This window comes from Dermacentor variabilis, chromosome 9 (genome assembly GCF_050947875.1).
Source record: "Dermacentor variabilis isolate Ectoservices chromosome 9, ASM5094787v1, whole genome shotgun sequence".
In the NCBI taxonomy this organism is placed as follows: Eukaryota; Metazoa; Arthropoda; class Arachnida; order Ixodida; family Ixodidae; genus Dermacentor; species Dermacentor variabilis.
In genome coordinates, this window is record NC_134576.1 from 129,537,571 (window position 1) to 129,555,371 (window position 17,801).

The 17,801-nt window shown below is 47.1% G+C and overlaps 1 protein-coding gene across 8 annotated transcripts in view; it reads left to right on the forward strand.

The window, feature by feature from the left end:
* LOC142557485 (phosphatase and actin regulator 2-like) overlaps positions 1-17,801 on the forward strand; it is a 139,373-nt gene that overhangs the window by 86,012 nt on the left and 35,560 nt on the right. For 7 of the 8 annotated variants that reach the window (XR_012822774.1, XM_075669368.1, XM_075669373.1 and 4 more), the window contains exons 2-3: positions 12,054-12,263; positions 13,333-13,431. Coding sequence is in view for 7 of the 8 variants with exons in the window: in XM_075669368.1 (XP_075525483.1) it covers positions 12,054-12,263; positions 13,333-13,431 (309 nt within the window). In the remaining variant the exon portion in view is untranslated. Of the gene's footprint in view, positions 1-10,802; positions 11,005-12,053; positions 12,264-13,332; positions 13,432-17,801 lie in introns of those variants that run through there. The other variant, XM_075669372.1, reaches the window with a different exon arrangement.

Genomic DNA, 17,801 nt, shown 5'->3' on the forward strand with positions numbered 1-17,801 from the left:
GATGCGATGGACCATCCCATGTCTCGCGTCTGTACTCCATTACAGTCGTGTTTTGTCATTTAATTTTTTGCGTCTAACCTTTCTCTGCGGCCTCTTGTGCGTTGACGTGATCGCGGCCGCCGTCTTGGGGGGTACTATAAGCACGTCGAGAACAACCGCGTAAACAAGAAACGTGACAGCACTACAGGCACGTTTTGCGTTCAGCGACAAATTTACGGCAGTGATAATCCGGCGAAAAGCGGTTACCGTTAAAAAAAAAAAGCAAAACATTGCACGCGAGATAAAATGGCGCACTGGCTTCATCGTGAACTGCCAAGTTTGGGTTTACTAGCATGGTTAGGGCCTGCGTCCATAACGTCGCGTAAAAACAATCTATGCTATTTTAGATACGAGGCGCCGCCATGTTTCACCTTGCGATCAACATTCGCCATCGTGTGTGCAGTACGTCCGCTGCTTTATCCTGTGTACCAGTTTACGCTGCAGACGACGCAAACAGACGACGCATTGGTGTGTCGTCTGCGTGCGCTGTAAAAGAGCAGTATCGACTGCCAACAAGTCGTACGGGATGTTTGTACTGTAGGCGTAAATTTAAACGCGAGAAATTCCGAAAACACTACAATGCGTTGTTCCATTTCCAGGCTCACCTGCATTTGTAACAGTGCCTTTATTGAGGCTCCAAAGCGTACACCTAAAGGTGTGCTCCTCGCTTAGGAGCCGTACAGAGAGGATACACTTCCACGTAATTACGCGTAACAGTAGTTATGACCAACCACGTCGTCTTCGCGTTTGAATGCATGCTTGATAGTACCGTCTATGCAGGTAGTTGTTTGTGCCTGTAACCATGCCTAGTGTTTCGATGTCTTTCCTGCTTTTTTCCCAGGTATATCTTAAACGTCTTGTTTATTTCGACCTGCCGACCAGTTACTGCTCCCTTCCACTTTGAATCCAGCGCTTCTGGAAGGTGTGCCTTTCCTACGGTTCCTGACTGGTGAATGCCTTGGCATTCCACTGCAACGTGCCGCGTCGTCTCCGGAATTTTGAGCAGCAGACGCGTATTAAACTTTGACCTTACCACATGTCTCACTGCGCCACCTGGAGGTGCATAGTTCAACCAAAGTGTACCTTATTGTAACTTCACTGCCGCCGCTTTTGTCGCGGCAGTGGCATGATCGTTGGCGTGATATTTTCTTTTTTTCTCTCTCTCTCTCTCGACGAGAACACCTGTGTAACACAAAAATGGTTCCGACGCGTTGTGATGCAACAAAAGCGTCCCATGATGTGGCTGCTCGGCGTTCCCACTGCCGCGCATGCCTTCGGTAACCCAGTATCGGCGGTGTCCGGAACCCGACGTCTGTGACGTGTTTCCGGCTCCCGCAGTCGCTTCCGCCGCACCTGTTTATCCACAGGGCGCCGCCACTGGGCCATAGATTTGGACGCCACCCGTTCCGCAAAGGGCAAACGTGGTACAAGCGACGACTCCAGTACCACAAAGTGGAAATTGTATTCGCATCAAGGTTTTCGTACGTTTCATTGTTCGTGCGTACTATAAATATATTATGCGGCATCTCTTTGCTGTTTGTAAACTAGATGCTTGAAGAAGGAAAGAACCGACGGCGGGGCATTCGTCGTCGTCTCGGGGAATCGAGGTTATATTCTGCATTCCCACTCGGCCGTGAGACAGAGGGGGGAGGAGTATGGGGGGGGGTGAGAAGTAGGCAGTACGGTAGGGGAGGAGGAGGACGGGGCGCGCGCGCATATGTTGTGCTCTAGAATGTGTCTCCTCCCATCTGCCGACTTCGCGCTCCGATGCCTCGCTCGACCCATCTGCGGAGATGGCTCGCGCGCTAGGCGAAATCTCGGCCGCGGGGCGGACCAGACAAGGCGTGCGAGGCCTAACTAACGGTCTGCGCAAGGTTATTTTATTTTCTGGACCAAAGAGGGGACTATTAGTCAGTCAGCTTATTCGGCAGACAGCAGCGGGTTTATATTACGCTTCTGCCAAGGCTTTGGATTATTGAGGTTGTTGGGTTAACACTATATACGCCGGGTCTTTCGTCGCGTCAGGTTTTGTTTTGATACCGGTTTTGTAACGTGGTGGAGGGAAGGGGGTTGGGGGTGGACTCGGTAGATTCTGCCGGAGCCGTAATTCTGCCAGGGCGAATGCAGCAATGTGAGCCGGCTTCGTAGTCACTAGTCGACTTCTGGATAAGCAGCGTTGCCAGTACCTCATATATTGGGGCGTCTTTTTTTTTTTTTTTTTTTTGCAGCCCTGTGGTAATTTGAGGGGTGGAGGAGTGCTTATTTCGCGCTCTCGTGACCCGTTTCTTGTCTCCGATGTCGTCCTCCAGCATTGCGCCTTAAACTCGCTTCACTGCACCTCTCTTCGCGTTTCCGCGCCGGTACGTGTTGCTATAACTAGGGAGTTTCAGCTCGCCTGTAAACTTATTGCCTTGTTGCGCAAAAGCAGGTTACCGGAGACGTAGCAAACTTGAGCGGCCTTATAATGAGCCGGCCGTGGGTTTGGGGCGCCACCTAGCTGTGTGCGCATGGTTTAACCAAAGGGGACGCAACGGTTAGTGCAGTAACTAGCAATGTTATCCCGAGCTGCTCGCGTAATGTGTCGGCAGCGACGTGATAGTTAAACGACAACAGCGTTTAGTTAAAAGTTTATTTTACGATAGCACCCACGTATCACAAAAACGTGTTCGGCGAGCTGCGGTTGAACCAATCATCACAAGATGTCGCTGTCTTCGTTGTTGCTGCTGTTCACGGGCTCGGTAATCCAAAAGTCCGTAAAGAGTAATGTGTTTTGTAATACAAGGTAGAGCTGTTTAAAAGTAAAGCAAGCTGTGTCCTTAGTTCGTCTTCATGCATTAGCGCGAGAACGAAAAACCAACTTAGCCGGTCCTTTCGTGCCACCGTTGTAATCCGTATACCGAGCCCCGCTACGTTTTGTCGCTCAGATTCGTGGAGCGTACATTCCTCAGTGCGTTGCGCGACGTATCCCGTTTCTCTCGGCTGTCAATTGGAGCGCTTCTCTTCGTTGCTGGTTCTCGAGAGCGCCCTCTCCCCCTCCTCCCCCCCGCGTTTCCCGCGACAGCGAAGTGGAAGTGATTGTGGCTCGCGTTACAGCGAAGCGAGCGTGAGAGCCGGGTGCCTCCGAAGTTCACGCGCAGCTCTGATAACTTAGGCTGGGAGAGAGAGAGAGAGAGAGAGAGAGAGAGAGAGAGAGATATGGAGGGAGGGAGGTGTGGTAGGTAGGCAGGATCGGGGAGTAGGCATGCTTATTGTGTTACAGATGTGAGCCTTGTCGGTGGATTGTCTGTTCGGCGTGATAGCGCATTAAATCGCGAGATAAAACATGTGCGTATAGTGTCCGCTCATAGTCATCGCCTGATCAGATGGGAAAGCGCGTCATATTCAACGGTCGTTTATATATCTGGGCTTCTCTATTCTCGGCCAGTCGTCCAGAATAGGTATGTGCTATATACTGTGAGTGACGGCCGGATTATAGCAACCGGAAGTGCATTTTTACATTCGTGTCGTGCTTCTCCCTGCCTCGTCACAATTTTTCTCTCCGCAGGCGGGGATATCTCGCGAAGTGGTGCTAGTCTTCGCCGCTGCTCGGCTTCGTTTGGCAATCGCGATACGCGCCTCAAGTTAAATAATTAAATATTTAATAACCCTCTTCAGTTAGCTGTATACCTGGACATTGCGATTAGTCGCATGTGTCCGCCTCTTCAGGTAATCCACCCACCTGAAGAAAGGCCGCCGGAAAGAGTTGTCCGTCACAGGCGATTTCTTTAGTAAGTCTAAAAGTTCAGAAAGAAATGTAGATGGTATGTGGTCCGCGAGGCTCCCGCTGACGTTAATCTCGTTGCGCTTGCAAGCTTCTTGTTTTCTTCACCTACGTGTTAACGGCCGAACCATCGACCCTCGACGTCGCGTTAAGCCGCAGCCGTGCACGCAGACTCAGGAGAGAGCACCATAATCCCGTTACGCCGCTATGGCGGGTGGAGAAAGAGGGGCGAAGGGGAGGGGGGTTGAGGTGTGGCCGCCGTTTGTGGAGCGGGCCGGCGTTACGACCCTGGGGCCAGAGCGCCGCCGGCTTCCACTTTCGAGTTGTTAGTAAGCGCGGCATGGCTCGTGTCCACGGGTAAACGGTTCTTTTTTTGGACAAACCTCCCTCATTTCCCTCTGACGTTTTCGCTCTCCTAATTTGGCCGATGGTGCAGCGCGCGTGCGCGTGTCTGTATTGATCGGCCGCCGGCCAGTGAGTTGGCGTGCGTCACCCGCTTCCCCCTCTCCATCTTATCTCATCCTCTCCCTCATGCGAGCCGGCAGCGTGTTTGCGGTGTTTGCCTCTGGCGCAACAGATGACGCAGTAGGCTGGTCGGCTGCGCGTCGTCTGCTCGCGCACTTCTGCACTCGTCTCTCTGTAGGGAGAAAGCGTGTAGCGCTGTACTTCGCATCTGCCTTCTTTTTGTTTTTGTCTAGCCTGTCTATTGCGTCATTTAGTACGCCGCGCGTTAGATGGGGTCTTTTCCTTCCTCTGTTAGCGCGCATTTCTGAATAAACCGCCAGCGGTGTAGGTGGCGCTGTTGTTCGTCGCTGCAGTTTAAGCCGCTTGAGCTAAATGAGTCTGCCGTGTCAACTGGAAGGCTGCGAGAAGTGTAGCTGTACAGTGCAGTCTGTTTCTAAACATCAGAGTAAACGTGGAACGAGAGGTTATTTTGCCGACTGTCATATCTAAGCCTCAATTGTGACATGTGCTGGAAGTTGCAACGCTTTATTTCTCCGGAGGGCGGACTTCGCTGAGGGTTGTTTTTTTGAACTGACCATTAGAAACATCCTACATCAAAAGTCAGGCATCTGTCATTCCCTACGCTTTCCCCGGATTCATTATCCGTTGTATGAAAGCATCTAATGTATGAAAGCCAATGTATGAAAGCTAATGTATGAAAGCATCTAACCCTACAGCTAGAATAGAACTTGCAGAACTTTCGAAGTTAATCAACAAGCGTAAGACAGCTGACATAAGGAAGTATAATATGGATAGAATTGAACATGCTCTCAGGAACGGAGGAAGCCTAAAAACAGTGAAGAAGAAACTAGGAATTGGCAAGAATCAGATGTATGCGTTAAGAGACAAAGCCGGCAATATTATTACTAATATGGATGAGATAGTTCAAGTGGCTGAGGAGTTCTATAGAGATTTATACAGTACCAGTGGCATCCACGACGATAATGGAAGAGAAGATAGTCTAGAGGAATTCGAAATCCCGAAGGTAACGCCGGAAGAAGTAAAGAAAGCCTTAGGAGATATGCAAAGGGGGAAGGCAGCTGGGGAGGATCAGGTAACAGCAGATTTGTTGAAGGATGGTGGTCAGATTGTTCTAGAGAAACTGGCCACCCTGTATACGCAATGCCTCATAACCTCGAGCGTACCGGAATCTTGGAAGAACGCTAACATAATCCTAATCCATAAGGGGACGCCAAAGACTTGAAAAATTATAGACCGATCAGCTTACTGTCCGTTGCCTACAAAGTATTTACTAAGGTAATTGCAAATAGAATCAGGAACACCTTAGACTTCTGTCAACCAAAGGACCAGGCAGGATTCCGTAAAGGCTACTCAACAATAGACCATATTCACACTATCAATCAAGTGATAGAGAAATGTGCAGAATATAACCAACCCTTATATATAGCTTTAATTGATTACGAGAAAGCGTTTGATTCAGTCGAAACCTCAGCAGTCATGGAGGCATTACGGAATCAGGGTGTAGATGAGCCATATGTAAAAATACTGGAAGATATCTATAGCGGCTCCACAGCCACCGTAGTCCTCCATAAAGCAAGCAACAAAATCCCAATAAAGAAAGGCGTCAGGCAGGGAGATACGATATCTCCAATGCTATTCACAGCGTGTTTACAGGAGGTATTCAGAGACCTGGATTGGGAAGAATTGGGGATAAAAGTTAATGGAGAATACCTTAGTAACTTGCGATTCGCTGATGATATTGCCTTGCTTAGTAACTCAGGGGACCAATTGCAATACATGCTCACTGACCTGGAGAGGCAAAGCAGAAGAGTGGGTCTAAAAATTAATCTGCAGAAAACTAAAGTAATGCTTAACAGTCTCGGGAGAGAACAGCAATTTACAATAGGCAGCGAGGCACTGGAAGTCGTAAGGGAATACATCTACTTAGGGCAGGTAGTGACGGCGGATCCGGATCATGAGACGGAAATAATCCGAAGAATAAGAATGGGCTGGGGTGCGTTTGGCAGGCATTCCCAAATCATGAACAGCAGGTTGCCATTATCCCTCAAGAGAAAAGTATATAATAGCTGTGTCTTACCAGTACTCACCTACGGGGCAGAAACCTGGAGGTTTACTAAAAGGGTTCTACTCAAATTGAGGACGACACAACGAGCTATGGAAAGAAGAATGATAGGTGTAACGTTAAGGGATAAGAAAAGAGCAGATTGGGTGTGGGAACAAACGCGAGTTAATGACATCTTAGTTGAAATCAAGAAAAAGAAATGGGCATGGGCAGGACATGTAATGAGGAGGGAAGATAACCGATGGTCATTAAGGGTTACGGACTGGATCCCAAGGGAAGGGAAGCGTAGCAGGGGGCGGCAGAAAGTTAGGTGGGCGGATGAGATTAAGAAGTTTGCAGGGACGACATGGCCACAATTAGTACATGACCGGGGTTGTTGGAGAAGTATGGGAGAGGCCTTTGCCCTGCAGTGGGCGTAACCAGGCTGATGATGATGATGATGATGATGATTATCCGTTGGCTTCGTGTAGTTGTATCTGCCATCATAGGCGTTCCAGAGTTAGAAATGACGTGTATGAAAGTCGCTCGGTTGGGACTTCACGACAGTTTACTACAATTTGCCTTGTTACACGTATTGTTGTTTTATAGCCAAGTTATTTCCATCCTGCCCTGATTTTCGTTTTTTCGTGTGTCGTCCAATATGAAACGTTAAAAATGTGCATCGGGGATGCAAGCTCCGGCAAACCGGCATCTTTCTTGTGCGTTGACTGAAAGAGTAGTGCCAGTGAGCGCATCTCAGTTCTGCGTAATAATAATAAAAAAAAAAATGAATCGCATGATGCCTGTACGTACACAAGGTGTCGGCTTATGGGCATATACCTCTAAAGCACGCGCGAATCTCCTAGCCGAATATTGCGTCATGTTTCTTTCATCTTCTTTCCCCTTTTTCTTTGGGTTTTTCCCATTCTTGGACCATGTAGTATACGGCCGTATCTTAATTAGCCAATCCTCTGGATTGACCATCTGCCACTGTGACACAAGGTTTACGGGAGCATTAAATGCATTTACGAGTGTGTCGTATACTCCTCAGTGCATATACGTCTCGCATCGTCATCGTCATTTCCTCAACAAGCGTCGCATTCTCTTTTTTTGTGACATGGCTGCGTAGACTTCTCGGACTGTGCAGCTGCCCGATATGGCATTTGAATTTCGGCACGGCTTGCGAACCGTGCACCCTTACGAAAGTTGCGACCTTTACGTGTGCATAATAAACATTGATCTATATCATCCCTTGCGTATAGGATGAAAATAAACGTGATTGTACGCGTCGCCCTTGTATAGTTAACAGTTTAATTACCCGCCTCACATAGATTCAAACAAGTGCATTGTACCTGCTTAATTTTGTCGTCACTCGCAGGTTCGTCGATTTATAAAAGTCTCGAAAGTTGTTTCGTTATTCAACTTGTTTTTAACAAGATTCGAGTAACAAAAATACGTGCGCGTAAGGAGGAAATGGAGGAGGTTGGAGAGAGAGAGAGAGAGAGAGAGTAGCCTTGATGGCTTCCAGCGCCACGCCGTTTCGGATGGGATTAGCGCTCCAAACTAGGTAATCTCGCACATTCCGTTTCCATCCAGGGGTGTGTTCCGATTCTGTCGAGCATTGAAAGACCGACTATACTTGGACCGCCATAAGAATACAGCGTCGAATCCGAGAAGCAGAACGCATTTCCAAGACTTCTGTATGCGACTTGAACGCCATCTCGCGACGGCAAGAAAAGGCTATGAAATACGCGCGTTGTAACTGCGCTTTAGCGATTTGCGCGTGCGAACCCTGTGGAAACCGCAACGTGGCTTAGATTAAACGCGCAGCAAAACGTAACTACGTTTCCTTGTATACTCCGGAGACCTTTCCGTCGGGTTTCCGAGCATTTCTGCTCAGCAGCCATCGTGTTTGAACAGAAAAGTATATAGCCCGCGCCGTTTTCTTTTTTCTTTTACTTTGACGTTATCCTCGCGAAAGCCATTTTTTTTGGCTTCGTGACAAATAAAACGAGGCTTAAGATGCCCGCTCAGTTGTCTGTTTAGCCATGCATGGCGAGTATTGGAGCACAGCCCACGTCTGCGCGTGCAAGACCCACGCGCCACTGGGGCCTATAGAACCAAGAGCTAGCCGCCGATTGTGTGGCTTGTTCAACTTCGAGGTGTTGCGTAAGCTTTGGCCTGCGGGGGTGCCGCGAATGCTGCCCGGACGGAGCCTTATAATCGCGGATAATTCCGCGCGGCGGGCTGAACGCCAAGACGAACGCCGAAACTCGTATTAATAGGCGTACGCGTTCCTCGCAGCGAACGTCGTCATCCCGCAAAAGCACTTCTGTGAGTGTTCGCCAAGCCACGTGATGACGTCACTGTCCGGACGATCTGCGCCAGTAACGACCCTGACGGGAACGTGACTGGCGTTTCGGAAAACGCGACACCTGTGGCATTGTGACAGTGTGATTCTGCCGGTTATCGGTACCCGCGTGATTTTGCCTGTTTTCTTTTTTTTTTCTTATAATCCCGGAGTTAAAATTTTTTTTTTTCTTTTGGGTAATGTAATTGAGAAATGTACACTGGCTATAGTGTCATATTGCCGAATTCTGTAACGGCGGTGATTTTAGCCAATCATAGAGGCCGTTCGCAGCCTGCGGGCCAATGAGAGGTGTCAAGATGGCGAATTCGACAATGTGGCGTAATTTGGCAATGTCCAAAAAATACCGCCCGCTTTCGTGAATCGCAGTCGTCTTACAGAAAATTGTCTTACCATCTGAGCTGAGGATGGTGAAGCTTTCCTCTCGTGTTGTTAACAAAAAAGAGAAAAAAAAGCTTGAAGCTAAGCGCCGTCCAGCGAGAGGCGGAACGACAAATTAACGTTGACGTCGTAACGTTAAGGCGTAACGTTAAGAGAGAGAAAAGCAGCACCGTGTATGAGAAAGCATACGGGGATCGTCGACGCTCTTTAGTTTAGGTCAAGAGGGAGGAGTCTGGTAGGCCACATGATGGCGTGTAGGTTATCGGTGACCTATTACGGCTACATAATTGGGGGTGTCAAGGGCAGGCAGGCAAGCGCTGTCGGATGACGGCAGAGAACTGGGTGGTGCTACGGAGCTAGGAATTTCGCACACATATAGGATGGTGTCAGCTGGCGCAAGATAGGGGTGATTGAGGTCGACAGCCTGCGAGAATGCAGTGGCGATACACCGCCGTCCCAACTCGGAGAAATTGTGTTGTTGGCCGGCCAATTACGCTCGCTCATTTGCGTGACGAAACTCGTTTCAAAAATGCAACGTTGAATAGGTAAGAAAAAAAAAAAAACAGGAACGTTCTTACTTTCTAGACTATATAGAGCATTGCGCCGAACGCTTGGCTCCGAAACCAATGTGTTACGTGTTAGAACGAAAAGTGTGCAGCATTTGGCACGACTTCTCGTGCCACACACGGAGCATTTTTTATTTTATTTTATTGAACGCGAATGCACTGTGAAATATCGCTCACTCGGTTCGAAAAGCGTTCGTCAAACGCCCGTCTTTTTTTTTTTTTTTTTTTCATTTCTACCACTACGGAGGTTTTGCACAGTTTCGTATTCGCGCGGTGTTCGTGTATCTTCGAAAATCGACGCGCCATCGGCTTTCCGTTCCTTGTGCATCTGATGGGGAACGTGGAACGGGGCCAGCTTTCATAAGTAGTCTGTTTCGATTCCTCTCAGGCGACTCGCGTGTCGAAGGTCGGCGCAAACGTAGAAGACGAGCAATAATTAGACTCGGTCACGCATTGATGCTTGCGAGATGAAGCCCGCGCGAGCCTTTCAAGGCGTGCCACGACGTTCCTTCTGGAAATCTCCACGCGTACTAGTTGTCGCGTGCCTGCGTTTCCATTCAGACCGCGAAAAGCGTTCAGATAGCAACTCCTCGTGAATCGACCTCCCGATTACCGCGCTAGTCGTATCGATAAAACGTTATTAATATTGTTTATTTTCGGTGACTCGGTTATTCATCTTCCTCCCCCCGCCTCCTCCCCCCTTCCCCCCCCCCCCCCATCGTTCTCGTGGTTCTGAAACGGTGCGGAACACTGCCGCGCAAAGTGTGGGCAGGGGATCACGGAGGCGGAGCAGACAACTGACTCGATGCGGAGCATCTCGGAGGCAGCGATGCACGGTAGTGGAAGTTCGACGACCTCCGGCAGAGGGCGCACGGCGCCTTCCCGCTTTGTTTTCATTTCACCCCCGCACAGAAGTTCATCCGTCTGCTACGCACGCGGGACGTCGTCGACCGAACCGCATGACGTAAACGCCGTCTTCGCTGAATCGCCCGCCTTTGTTGTTGCCGGTCTCGCGCACATTCCACGCATTGCGACAAGGCTCCTGCCCCCCCCCCCCCCCTTATTCACTACTTTGACTTCGTGATAAGACCGTCGGTTCAGAGCGCGTTGCGCATTTCGTGACGTCATCGAATTCTGATGCGGATAGACGCGTATGGGAGGAGGTTTTTTGCCTTCTCACGTGCGCCTCCTCCTCCTCGCCATTCAGCCTCTGTTCACGTGCTGTGCTCTCTGCCTTGTTAGAACTGTGCGTCGTTGTGGAAACCCACCCAGCCGAGGCCAGCGAAAACTTAACCCTTTTCAATAACGGTTCGTGATCAGTCAGCGCCTGTTAGTCATGCCTGCTGGTCATTATGTAATTATGGTACGTGCCACTGACTCCACCACAAACAACTAGCTGATGCAAAGCAAGCGCTTCTAAAGTTGTAGTGTGAAGCCCAAGTTGGAGCCCACACATTTGCATTGTCAGGTGCGACATGTCAAAAAGAGGAACATAAGTGTCATTGCTTTTTTGTCTCTGATTTAGCAACAAGCAGGGACCTGAATAAGCAGCATGCTTGCTCGTAAGCTACTTTGTACATTTCGTCCCTCTATTGGTTGGCTGCAGCAGCCAATCGGGGGCACATTTACGACACACTGCACAGTTTTGTAGGGGCCGAACACAAGAGGAGTGCTGTGCAAAATGGAGAAGTGTAGAATGATGGTGGGGACGGTTCGAGCAATCACAGAGGCAGCTGTTTTTTGTCACTACAAACAGCAGAAAGCCTGCCAGGAGGAGCTATAGGGTCTTTGCTGTAGTTCGTGGATGGAAGGGGTGGTATTTGCAGCCCCCCCCCCCCCCCATCTGCCTCCGTTTGTTTTCCTGGCTCCATGCGTGCGGGCAGGCATCTGTCTGCCTTGCGCCTGTTTCATTTTGCAGAGTACAGACCACTGTTTAACAAAATGCCAAAAGAGCAAGGGCTCCACATGCTGGGTTTAATGACCCTTGCCTAGCAAGGGCTAAATTGTTCGCTGACTTTCTGTAACTCTGGAAGTAGCTTTGATGCCACAGCATTGCAAAGATGCCTGTGTACTTAAAATAACCACTCCTGGTCAAAATCTCCACTACGGAGTCCCTCATAACCAGAGCGTTGCTTTGGGACCCGAATCAGTTCGATTCAAGTGTACATTCACAAACCTAGGTGTGGTCGAAATTGATCTGTAGTCATCCACTACAGGTGTGCCTCGTAGCCTGCTCTGCAGCTTGCGGACGTTAGACTGCACAGTTTGATTTGAAGAGAAGCTGCTTTTTTTTTCCCCGTACGCGTGCCCTTTGTGCATATCTGCTCTTGTCCTGCAGAGTAATAGGTTCGACTGTTTTGTCCCAGTTGTCTACAAGGTGCGTCTCGCCTTTATTTCGTGGTGTGTGTGCAGGTCCCAAGTGCGGGAACAGTAACATGAGGACGGGCTCACTGGGCTCCAACTCGCGGCTTCCGCACGGTGCCAGCAGCGGCGGGGGCGGCTCGAGCGGCGCCGTGGAAGTGAGCAAGCATGCCAGCCGGCTGGCCACCCTGAGCCGCCTCTTCAAGCCCTGGAAGTGGAAGCGGAAAAAGAAGAGCGACAAGTTCGAGCAGACCTCACGCAGTGAGTTTTCTCCTCACTCTCTGCCACCGTTGTCCCCTTTATTTTGGGGACTGGCGGGGACGACGTAACAGCGCGATTAAGAGAAATTCCAGTTTTTTCCCCTCATTGTTATTCCTCACTACGATGCGTCTGCAATCTGTGCATGCGTTTTTACGTGCGCGTATTCCAGTCATCGGGCAGTGTACAAGTTAGCTGCGAGCAGCACTTGTCCTTGTGATATCTGTGTTTGCCTTAATTTGTGCTGTTATGTCGTACCTATCAACTAGCCCAACAAAGAATGCTTTTTCTTGTGTCTGTATGGTGTATGGTACGTGTTATATCGGGGGAGCATCATCCATTGTGGTACCAGAGGCTGGTAGTAGTCTTTGAATATCCTTGAGTACCGAAAATGCCGGCCTTGAAAGTTCTTGCATATGGCAAAACGCTTTAAACCCTTAAATTTATATTTGTGGCAAGCTTGGCTGACTTTTTTTTGGCACACGGCCGCAACGTTTGCGCAATAGGTTTCTCCAGATCAAAGTTTTCCCTCGGACATGTAGTCGTCTTTGTTTGCCTGCAGTTTGAAGATCTCGGAGTTATCTACACTTGTCTTACAACGGCGGCTAAAATTTTGAGGTGTTGCTGCTTGCACATGATTAAAATAAATGGAAGTCTGTAGCATCATTGAAAGGTCTTGATAGACTTCCGTTGCCTTCATGTTTATAATTGGCAAACTGAAAGCTTCTGTATATATGAAAGCTGCTGGTTGGTTTTCAAGTAACACTACTGTTTTTTTATAATGCAGTGTGACCCAGTCAACTGTAGCTCAGATAATATGAATTTTCTTTTTCCAAGTGAGGATAAATTGCCACTACCCTTACCGTGAAACCTGGCAAGGGAACAGTCGTAGAAGTTGCATTTCTCAAATTACGAAAATCTGGGTGCAAGTCACAGTCGAAAGCACTGCATTTTTGTATTTCTGACCGTGACAATTGAGTCCGCTTTACAGTCGGGCAAATACATGGTACATTTGTACAACTTACTCCTCGCATTTTTCTTTCTTTTTCTCTCCCTCTGCCAAACCCTACAGCCTTGGAGCGCAAAATTTCAATGCGAGCCACAAAAGAAGAGCTCATCCAGCGGGGTGTCCTGCTCTCTGACCGTGAGCTTGGGAGCCCCACGCAGAAAGGTGAGCCCGCATGCTGTTGCAGCTTGGATGCTTCATTCCGCCCTGCTGTTAGCATGTCTCTCTGAGTGCTGAATCAATAACTCCACAAGTTTTTCATTAGGTTACAGTATCGATTTAGCTAGCTCACCATAACTGTATAGTCAACCCTGCTGTATGCATACGTATTTAGCTAGCGATATCTATCCACTTAGCTTGCCGTAAGTCTTAGGGTGTATTTTGCGAGCCACATAGTCGGCCAGCTAGCTGCTTAAAACTGTAGCTTAGCCTAGACATGATGCTAATTGTATAGTGCTCTTAGGTTTCATTACACCGTTCTGCGTGCAGTTTTGTCCCAAAGCGGCAATTATTATTGTTCAGCATTAATGTGTCTTTCTTTCTTTTTCTGTTCTTGCTTGGTACTTTTCTATCAGAAACACTATGGACATGCATAGGGTTCCTGATAGGAAAGCATTGGACACCTAGTGTTACCGAAGCACCCGAAAGGGACAACAATGATTATTGCTGAGGGACAAAATTACACCCTAAACTTCTAGGAATGCATGTTTTATGCACCCAGCGGTTTTAATTTCCTACTTTCTTATTGAGGAGCTACTGGCTGCTTGATGTAAGCATTATAGTGAATCAATTATCGTAGCTTTCTGATAGCTCTGCTTTGTATTAGCTTTGCGCATTTCGTAAGCCTATCAAAAAGCAGGGTAGTGTTTGTGAGAATAATAGTGCACGTACACCTGTATAGTAAACGACAGCACATTTCATGTCCAAATGAATACCTCCACAACAGGTTTCGGCTAGCAAAACCAAACAAGTGGAAAACTTATTTTCCTTTCTCTTCTTTACTATTTATCTTTACTATTCCTGATTAGCTTCGTGGAATGGGCATAGATTGTTGAATGGGCGACCATGCATTGTTCATAGTGTGTGCATGGCTTCACGCATGTACTTATGCATGGTCATTTGGCAGCTAACACATTGCTGAGTTGGCCTTGGTTGAGTGCAAAGTGCAGACCTAACCAACCTCGGAAACCTTTGCTGATCGGCTGAGTGTTACAAGTGTTCGTTTTGGCGAAACTGTGTTGTCAGCATCTTGCCAAGGAGGCATCTGTGGTCCTTCTTGACTCTCATCTATAATAAGCAACATGTTTTCAAGCCCTAATTAATATTTGGTGGTGGCAATTGCAAATGGCACACCTGTTTCGTGTTCTACTTCTGTCATGTCAAGTCACGAATGCGTATGATCGAATGAACAGTGGTGGTGGTGGTGGTGGTGACGGTGGTGGTGTACTTGAATCTTATGCATCATGATTGTAAAATGTCTTTGTGGGCCTATTTATTATGGCTGTGGACTCTGTCAAGACAACTGCCATTGGTAATGGACATTGCGGCCTTAAAATGCATCGCTTTGTGCTACTAGTGAACTGGGATTTTTTTTATTTTTTTCAATTCCTGTGGTGTTTCTGACACTGATGCTTGACATTCTCTGCTTCTGCAATGCGTTAGTTGTGTCGCGCACAGCGAATGAGTTCTCTTTTGAATCGCCCATGACAAGCATTATTGTAAAATTTAGTACTTCCACGTTGGCAGGCTTTGTAATACGATATGAGAACATTTTTTCTTGCTATACATTGTGTGTGTTAAAGTAGCACTTCATTGAGCTGTTAAAGATGGTTGTGAGAGTATGAAACTTTTTTGGCACTAATTGCACTCTATGGTGTTCAATATAGAGATGAAGTGTGTCGTGTTGTCCCCTGTATTTCTTGTTCCCTACTGAGATGCAATGTGTATGTGTGTTTGTGTGTAGGTGAGGCTTTTAACGCACTGCAACGCTATCCTATTTGTCCTAGCTTCTGTTTCTTATCTCTGCCCCTCTGTCCACCCTTCTTTTCCATCTTACAGGCTTGACCTTACTGTTCAATTCGTAAGAGTCTCATTTCATTTATTTCTCACTGTCTCATAACATGTCTTTCTTAATGCGATGTCACACTGCTGCAACTTCACGACGATGTAGGAATGTTTAACCCCTTCCACATTTTGGACAAGCTCCGATTGCCTATGCAGTCGTATCAGTAACTTTTTTCAAGACGAATGCAGTTTGATTACAACTGCACATACCTTTTATAAGCCTGTAAGAGCAGCAAATGTAAGGTTAATTGAATGAGTGCACATTGCTTCACTGTGTGCCATTCTGGTGGCTCGGTGCAACACTGAAAGGGTCATTCAGAACGAATGGCACTGATAATTGGGGGTGTTGCAAAAAAAGGACCTGAAAAGCTATCGCTTGCCAAAGTGTGATTAATGTTTCATGTCTATTGTGAAAAGCACATCCGCTTGGACACTGACACTATTATGCACCTGGGCTGTTTCATGATTCGCTGTAATTGTACATAGAAGAAAAGATGCGACAGCGGGGGTTTCTAAAGCGGAGCATTGGTTGCACAAGATGGTTCTTTTTGTTAATTGATGCGAATACACAGCTGTAATGATACCCACTTGCACATGAATATCAAACTCCTCAGTTTTTGCTATATTTTTTTTAACTCTTACACCTGCTTGAGACTGTACTTCAAAGGGGTGGGTTCAGCAATTTCACTCACCATCAAGTGCACCCTGCAGTGCGTTGCAAAATATTGTTGTGTGACAGCCTCCAAATGGCGCTAATTCCAAGTGACACATTGCCTTAAGTGACAAAATTTGACTGTTTGATAGGGAGAGGCATCACTGTTTCAGGTCTGTGGAGTATGCAGGTTGTCTGTTTTGTGCATTGATCATAGATGGCAGCACCGTGCCGCTTCGGTAAACTTCCTTAAAAAAATTTTCTGACACAGTTGCTTTATGCTGCAGCTTGCCGAAAAAAAAAGTCATCCGGGCTGTGTGCATGGATGCTACATGCAGAAAAATGAAAAACTGTGGCTGTGCGGCATTACAGTTCTAACCATGACTTATGATGATTATGATAACGATTCCTTACAAGGTAGCTGTTTTTATTTTTTTTGATAGTTTAGCAAGCATTGTCTCTCACATTCACATTTTCTTCCACACCTGACCTCAGACCTCTGTCAGCTGTTTTCTATATATAAAAACGTGTAAACTACCAGTCTGGCTTTCTTTGATAGTTTGTCCTAGTGCCCCTTTATAATGTGTACAATGTCACTTTCAGCACCTACGTTAGCAAAAACGTAGTGCACCGTAGAAAGAATGGGCCACTGAAATATGTGTGGAAGCACTCTGCGAACAAAACCAAGATTGGCACATACTCCTGTGAGCGGCATTTGGCACGCCTCGGCTGGCTTCACCTTCAAGGTGTCAAGACAACCTTTCTCCATTCATTTTTCTAGCCTATTTCTTTCTTTCTTTTCTAAACCCCTTTCTTTACTTTCGAACCATCCGTGCGTATCTCCGGAAGACCCTGACCGGGCGGTGATGGCAACGCAGTCACGGGCAGCTTTTAATAGTATCGCCAGGACGTGCGGTTTGTGGGCGAATCACTGAAGTCGCCAGTTGCCGCTGTTCTTTTCGAGTTGACTTGCCAGTTGGCTGGCACAACTCTCCTGGCCTTACCTGCATGCTTGCTGCAGTCATAGGGCTCTTTAAATTTCTTTTGCTGTCCATTCAAGATGCTTCACATTTGAATTGCTTCAATACTGAAACGTGTAATTCAAACAAACACTGCCACGTTATGGTTGACATGCGTCTTTTTAAAGGAGTCCCGACACATATCTTCAGTGTTGCAGATAATCTACCAATCAATTTTTTGCACATAAATGGATAATACCCGACTTGCATATAGGCTGGGAGATGCTTACAAAATATTCTGATTTGATACCAAAGTTAGTCTCAAAATGCCACCTTGGCGTCATCAGCATTGTGTACCACTAAGGCCAGGTATTAAGACAATGTATATTAAATTATAATGAACAAGAGGGCTGCACATGTTCCTTTTTGACTCCTAAATATACAAAAATAGTATTGTAGTAAATTATTTAGGAACTCCTATATATATATATATATATATATATATATAATAATGTTTTAGACCTTCATTTCATGCAATAAGAAAATACTAGTTAGGGATCTCATGTTGGAGATATCATTTCAGTAATCCTTAAATGCATCCAACAATGTTTCAATCAGAATGGAGCTTTCAACTAATTCAAACCCTTCTGTTATATCATGCTAAGTGATTTAAATATAAACTGATTTCTCCGGCCAAAGAAAACCTAATAAGATGTTTATTGAGAGTAAGATAACCGCAACACATCTGCAGTGGAAGATTTTGTCGCGAAAATGTTGCACATTGTCGACACTCGCCACTCCTTGCTTCTCTCTGTCTACTTTAATATGGCAATTAGTGAGCTGTGCTGTGGAAAACATGC